General features: G+C 31.4%; 1 protein-coding gene across 1 annotated transcript; it reads left to right on the top strand.

Annotated features, from left to right (window-relative positions):
• Nucleotides 1-827: 827 nt before the first annotated feature.
• On the top strand, nucleotides 828-7,571 carry LOC111630068 (glutamate receptor ionotropic, delta-2-like). Its single transcript, XM_023374084.1, has 9 exons — nucleotides 828-885; nucleotides 2,956-2,999; nucleotides 3,064-3,161; nucleotides 3,235-3,325; nucleotides 5,551-5,709; nucleotides 6,059-6,206; nucleotides 6,269-6,498; nucleotides 7,039-7,289; nucleotides 7,364-7,571. Exons 1-9 carry the CDS (start codon nucleotides 828-830, stop codon nucleotides 7,569-7,571), a joined length of 1,287 nt encoding a protein of 428 aa, XP_023229852.1.
• The last annotated feature ends 580 nt before the right edge of the window (nucleotides 7,572-8,151 follow it).

Raw genomic sequence — 8,151 nt, forward strand, 5'->3', positions numbered from 1 at the left:
AACTATATTTGAAAATACATTGGTTATCAATACTTTTGTAACCAATGTTTTATAAAGCATTCGATAACTCATAATTCCAGTTTTCAATTCTAATCATAAACTTTTAATTTGCTGAATTTGTTTGTGTATGTGTATGGCACAATATTGTTCACCCTCTTTAAAGCATAATAATACCTGTGCATTTTGTGGAAAATTGGACACATTTTGTAGGAAAGTTTCTATGTTCGGGGGATCGACGCTGTTAAATTTTTCAGGTCAAATATCGAGAGGTAAGAGATAAAGGAGGTCATGTATCATATTTCGAGTAGGTTCGGACTTATTGACGATTTTACTCGTCATTAGCATTTACAATTTTACAAAATATAACCCATCCTTGCCGTGAAAATTAAGCTTTCTGCCATTTTATAATAATTAAAACTATAAAATAAAATTTTAATAATATACCACAACAAATGGTGCCACACACGCAGTTTTAAATGTTGCCGGAAAAGTTAAGCAACTCGTCGGGTTTATTCTTCAATATAGTACTACGGCTTTTTGCCTTTTGTTTCTTCTTTGTAAATTTCATTTGTACAAACAAAGTAAACAAAGCCATGTCTGTAAAATGTCAGGCAATTTTTGAAAGCCTCATATCTTTCATGCAAATTTCATACACATGTCTAACGGGAAAATTAATGTAGGAATATTGAGTAGCTTTCTGTAGCCGTTAGGCTAGCCTTAGTTTGCATATGAATATTATATATTTGTATATCTGTAAAAAGGCCGTTTTATCGCGTTGCTAGTAAGTTTGTTTCTTTATTAAGTTACGACAACGCAACACTTGAGCGATGTACATAGAGGATGCCCATCGAAAGAACTTTCTAAGAGTAAATAGCACCTATTCAGGTATTAAAACGTACAGAAAACCCAAAAAACTTTACGTAACCAGCTCATCCTGAGAAGAGCGAACCCACAACTGAACTCCCAGTGTTCAGGGAACGGAACCACTTGGCCAATGGTGGGTTTGCTGCTAGTAAGTTGGTCCGCCATAAGGAAAATTGTTGTATTCACGCTGTTTTTATTTTTGTTGCAGCGGAAGACTTTCGCTCTGTTTACAAATTTAGATATACGTTCAATAATAAACGTGTTTCTCCCTTTTATACATATTACATTTATTACACTGAAATCTTTTTCAGCTTTTGCGCTACTAATTACTATGATAAGTGCAGAACGAGTGTTAAATTATTGCAACATAAAAATAATGAAGTATAAAATTACAATGAAATTGGTTTCGTTACTTGCCTTCGTGTATATTCTTCTGCTGCAGAATCTAGTCTAACATTTTTTAGACTCTATAAGTTGGCTGTAATCGAAGTAATGAAAATATATTTTACAACTATGTTCAACTTGATATAGTAGAGCATCGATTATCCGACTCAATTGTGGACTGGGGTTGGTCGGATAACTGAAAAAACGAATAATCGAAGAGTATGAATAAATACATTATTAATAGACTATAGTATATCCCATGCAATTAGTATATTAGTATATCGCTATTAACCTACTTTGCGTTCAATTTTCATCGATATGAAGCCCAACAAAAATTTTTTAAAATAATAATTGTCGCTATTGTGTCGTTAAAGATTATTTTTAAATTATTTTATTGTTCACAAAAGAAACAACCACTCATAATTACAAAATCAAGCCTGGTAAAAATACTGGCCTCCCTTTCATTGCCGAGCCAGTGTTGCCAGCTAAAACACGCAAAAATTTAACGAAAATAATATTAAAGTAGCCAAGACATAGCCAATTATTATAGCGCCACATCACTAGCGGACATTTGAATTTGACGACTAGAACGCGGTCGGTTAACCAATGTAACGGTTGACTGGGGGTCGGATAATCGATGCTGTACACTAATTGTAAAAATGTCTTTGTTGTGTGCTGAAGAGAATGGTGAAATACTGTATTTTTATACCTGTTACGGTAAACGTTTAATTACTTTTAGATATTAGTTAACTTAAGAAATATTTTAGTACTGAGTAATCTTAACTACACGTATCCCTATTCAATGCAGTCTTTAGAGATATCTACGAGTTCAAACGAATCTAAATTTGGTATGCTATATGTCAGGACTTGTGAAAGGTAACGCTCTAAATAAATTAATTCAAAATCTTACTGCTCTGGAAGTTTTAGCGCTGCAATCAGATAGGGGTATGCATTAGTTTAAATGTTTGCAGAAAAATGAATTAATTCGTTCAAAAGGGCATGTGTATATCGCGGAGTACTTTTGCAGCAATATGTAAATTTTTACTTTTCTGAGTACAAAAGTAACGAAGGGCAATTTTAATATTTTAGTATAAAGTACAAAGAATTTCTGAGAGTAATGGAAAAAAAACAATAGAAATAATTCCGAAAACAGTGTTATTGATTGGTTTATCTGTTGAATACGTTTAAAAAGTTTTAGTCTTGGTACAGCCAATAAAGCGTTAATAGGATGTATCTGCTGTTATTAACGCATTTGATCTTTTTTCCTCATAAAATAGAATCGTTTCACAAATATTAATGAGTACAAGACACACTGTGACAATATTATCAATCAGCAGGGCGCACGAAAACAGACAAAGATATTGGCAGTGTGTGTCTGCAGAAGATTTGTGAAGAGGGAACTTTTAATTTCAACTTCACATTGTACATATTTCCACATAAATGTAAACGCCGCATATTGAATAAATTACTTATTTTACCGTAAACATCGCATTGCTATTAATGCAACTAACTGATTTCAGCACGCAAATAAAAGCCTGCATAAACGTACTGTACACATTGAACATTTTTGTAATAAATAAATAGATTCTTCGCACTATTATATAGAATTTTCGACTTTGAAGTATACAATGCAATATTCTTTTTATTATATTTTTGTCCATAAGACATTTTTTACGAAAACTCTAAATTCTAATAAAATTCTTATAGGAGCAAAGAATATTTCATATGAATGGAAAATTGTTAGTGTACAGGTATGATGACTTTATTCTTAATAATTGATTTTACTAGTTTTATGATGTCATTTACACATTACAGATTCCGGCTTACATGAAATTAGATGAAACGGAAACAAAAATTACAGACGGATTTTACTTTCACGTGTTTAAAGCTGTTCAAGAGAAATTAAAATTTAGGTAAATAATATAAATACATTTACGAGATATTAATTAAATAAACAAAGAATATTAATTAATTCGATTTACGTAGTTACTCCGTTATAAAACCATTACCAAAACATGTTGGATATTTAACAGAAAACGGCTCGTGGACTGGATTAGTTGCAAAATTGGTAAATAAGGTATGCAAATTGAAACTATAAACACGTAAATTTGTGAATGTCTGTATATATGGTTAAATGTACAAATATACTGGTTGCAATTATGTATTACAGTAATCTATAATGTACTATTTCTTATGTGAGGTTTAGGATTACTGTATGTTTATGATATTGACTCGTGGCATTGTAACAAAAAGAATTACAAGGAAGAACATCTCTGTATCGTCATCTCCATCATATGTACGTTCTGTACCCACCCGAGAGCATAACTTGTATCCCAGTCAAATTGTTTTTAAATTAACATAGAAACCAGCTGGTTATACGAACGAAAACACGATATTATTCTCTAGTGAAGAGTATTAAAGTAAAAGTAGGTAACAATATAGCTTATAGTTAATATAATGTATAAATTTAAAAAATTCTATATTCCGTTTTCATTTTATTGCATCAAAACTAAGTTCGGAGAATAAGTGTAAACGTGCTCGTTGCTGCTCCTGTGGAAACAAGAGACTAATGGAGGACCCTCTTGTGTTCGATTTTGAAGACTATTGAACTTCAATTAGAAAAATTTGTTTAAAAATTAGTGATGTTTCAAACCTAAAAACGACTTTTTACAATACTCTTGAAAGTGTTTTCGTATTCTTTTGTAAATATTGCAGAGTTGGAATATTGTATCAAACTTTACCGCTGAGTCACAGATTACTTAAAAAATATGAAATCCAACACGTTGGGCCAGTAGATTGAAATTAACTACTGCATGGAAAACAAGTTTTGTAGATATATTGAAAGGCTTCATTGAAGTAAACATTGAATTTTACAAAATAAAAGAAAAAGAAGAAGCAATAAGAATTAAAAAGATCATGAGCAAATTTAAACTTGTTATTTTTGCATAAACTGATGTGTGAAATTAAATTTGCATTCAAATTGCTTCAAACTACGCGCACTGATTTAGATGAGACTTCAACATATTAGCAGCGAGTTTTCGAACAAATAAAAAATTGTCGGACTCTTTCGATAAAAATAATCGGAAGCCTACGAATAATAGGGAATAAATAGCTCGTTCGAGTCAAAAAACATTCGAATCGTTAAGAGTCATTTTTATGAGTTGGCACGTAATAACCGCCATCACTTCAAAAAACATCAGTTTAAATGCATCGTGTTCTACCACACTCTAAACATAATTATACCGCAAGTTACAGAAAGATTTGTCGGAAATGATATGAGTAAGAAATTTGTTTGATTTCTTAGAACCAAAAACAATTATTGAATTCTCAGAAATACAAATACTAAAAAGGTGCAATAGCTATTCAAAAGAGTATGCTGCAATTATTTCAAACCTGTTGACATTCCAATACATCCAAGTAATTTTTTTACTTAATTAAACTATACCTTACACTTTTAAAGTCTATTAAAGTCTTTCGAAAATCACCTGTACAAAAGTACAGTTGATTGGAAAGCGAATTTCTGAAGTGTACTGTACACTATGATAATGTTGTTTCTGTTATTGCCAGTAACAACCGTTAATGTCAAAAAGTCATAAAGTAAATTGTAAGTAATAAAAACTATAAAAGAAATACAATGAGCCAAAGTAAATGACACGAAATTGCTTTATTAGCAATTGAACGAAAGGAAACTGCAAAAATGTATGTAAGAGAATTAATATGTCGAGTTGCCAATATCAAAGCCAAAGAAAATTTGTAGTTTTAATTGGTGATTAATTCATATAACGGATCTCTATATATCAGATTATGGATAAAACGAACAAAATTTTTAAGCCTTGTGGTATTTCGGGGTTGTTATTAAAATGTTCATTTATTTTAAACGTTATTTCATGTTTTCTCTTATTATATGTGTTTGGCAAAATTTATTATGAATTTTTATGTTTTTTTATTATAATTAACAACAAGGGAGGATCTCTCCGACTATGCTTGTCAACGGGACCAATATTTCTAGTAACGCCACTGTGTCAGACACGTGGGAAAGAACCCGAAAAACTTATTTGTGTTCAACCTGTTAGTGAGGCACAAACCCGATATTATGTATTCAGTGCTCAGTGAATTTATCAACTGAGCACTTAACACCGGTGGTAACATATGCTTTAATTCCTGTGAATAATACCTTTAAATACTATAGTTATTGTTTAATTAATCTTGTTCAAGCACATGTTTAATCTGGTATATTTTAATACCTGTTGCATGCCTAATTCCTTCAACACAATAGAATTAATTAATTTTGTTTTAACTTAGGACGCCGATATGGCTTTTGTTGGTTTATTCCTCAACCCTACTCGCTTTGCAGCAATGGAATTTACTTCTCCATTAGCGTTTCATCCGGTAACGTTTGCCATCAAAGCTCCAGAAAAAATTCCAAATTGGATTTCCATAATAAAACCTTTCGGTTTGGATGTACGTATTTAAGATTTACGTAGGGTTGCCAACACGCACTCCGGTCGACCAAATGTAGTATTATCTTAATATTACGGCTCTGTAAGGTCAAAATTCATAAAATTCGAAAAAATCCAGGAAATTTTGGGGGTACTCCGAAACGATAATTCAGGCATATCCTGCAAGATGGCGTTTTCGTTGTGGACTTTGCCAAACCCACGATAAGGTTGATAATGCCCTTTTTACAGCACACAACATAAAAATAATGAAATATATTTGTTCGGAATTTGTAGCATTAAAAGTTGGCAACCCTTTGTTTAAAAGTAAATATTCATATTTATTAATTTTTAAGATAATATTTTTTTTGTAGATGTGGATAGCGATTCTCTCAACGGTATTCATATTTGGATTAGTATTGCATAAAGTGATCGAAAGAAATTTCCTGACTGACGAAGTTGGAATATTCTGGCCACGAAGCCGTGTGTTCTGGAATTTATTTTGCACGCTTGTTTATCAAGGTAAACCGTCTTTTTGCTTTCAATAACAGAAAAAAATGTTAATAATTAATATTTATAATTAGGAATTAAACTGGAGAACGTAAAAAAATTTAAATCCAGATTTCTCGTGTCAATATGGTGGCTTTCAGTTGTAGTGTTGATAAGTAGTTATAGTGGAACTTTAATATCTTTTATGTCTTGTCCAATAACCGAGTCTGTTCCAAAAACTTTTGACGAACTAGCGATTGTTGTCAAAGATGGTGAGTATTCTTGTGGTACCATAGAAAAAGGAGCTATATGGAGTTACCTTATGGTAAGTACGTACATAATAGCCATATTTAAAGTTTTTCTATTAAGAGCTAACTGTACCTGTAAATAATAAGGAATTGGCCCTGAAATTAGTATACACAGTATGTGAAAAATGCAGAAGAGAATTTCCCAACATAAATTTAGTTTAAAAATTTTGCTAGAGCATTCTTTATAGGGACCCACAGGAAACAGAAGAGCGATAATTTTGTTTGCTGTGGCATAAATGTTATTGCAGCGAATTCATTCGTGATGTTTAAAAGAACATTAAAATGTATGTTAACGTTGGCATTTTTTATTCACCGTGTTTCGAGCCTTATACTTTCCTTTAAAGGGCCCGGAAAACTTTCAAGTTTATATTCTTTCGAAATACTTTTTCTCATTCGTTGCATCGTCTGTATATCTGTATTGGGGGATTCTATTATTGGTTACTTCTATAGAGTGCACTGAATAGAGAAACTTTAATTATGGACACTTTGTATAACAACTGTTGCATTTAAAACTTGTAATGATTTTAATTATTTTGTTTTTTGCATATTATTTGAAGAATTCCAAAAACAACAGAGATAAAATTTTTAAAGATAATATCCTACGTCACAACTATTCTTTGTCTTTGTCGATTGCAAGCGAAAAAGTTAAGAAAGAACGTTTTTCTCTGATAGAGAGTGAATATTACACGAATAAACTAATGCAAAAAGAACCACACGCATATAGCATTTCTGCAGATGTTCTCATTACATTTATTCAACCTTATGCTGTAACAAAGGGATTTCCGTTTAAGCAGAAATTAAGTAAGATGTAAGATAAGTTTTTTTTTACCTGTATGGCGTTCCCTATTACGTAGTTAAGAGTATATATATATATTTTTCCAGAATAACACATTTATTTGAAGCTGGAATCGTCGAGAGAAAAGATTATGCAGAAACATTAAAGCTGCTAAAGTATTCAGAATTCCACGCATTAGAATTGGCTGACATTATTAGCCCAATGATATTGCTTTCGATTGGAATTGTTCTAGGTTTAATGTGCTTATTTGTAGAATTATTCTGTAAAAGAATGATTGAAAATCAACACGTGTAAAAAAATAAAATATTCGTTCAATATTTCTTATAGAACAATTAATACTAATTATTCGTGAAAATCACTAATTTTATTCACACAGCTGTCATATACACTATCAGATACGCAATTCAGCTGTTCTCTCGTTTTCAATATGGCGGAAATAATAAGTATATTAATTTACAGTTTCTTTGTATTTAAACTTTCATTAAAACACATTTATATCGTGAAAACGCCAGAATAGTGTAAAATGTTTGGATAATCTGTTGCCAAAATTTATAGTATGTGGGAATTATGTTTTTGAAAGCATTGCGTTTATAGAAAAATTATTCGGCTGAAATTTGTAAAAATTGAAGACTTGTAAATTTTGATACTTGTCTGGCTGACTGTGGTGGGTTTGTCTTTCGTTAATCTCGACAAAAAGTTAGATATATGAAGGAAGATTCGTGGCACAGATAGCGTACATGCAGGAGGACCATATTAACTATATACAAAAGTCCTATTTCAAGCAAAAATCACATTACTTCAACTCAAAATTTTTCGAGGATTGTAGTTATACAACTGACACGATCATATTGCTAATTCGAAAAGTATGACGTAC

This window comes from Centruroides sculpturatus, unplaced genomic scaffold, assembly GCF_000671375.1.
Source record: "Centruroides sculpturatus isolate CEXI.00-Female unplaced genomic scaffold, Cexi_2.0 scaffold605, whole genome shotgun sequence".
NCBI classification, from domain to species: domain Eukaryota; kingdom Metazoa; phylum Arthropoda; class Arachnida; order Scorpiones; family Buthidae; genus Centruroides; species Centruroides sculpturatus.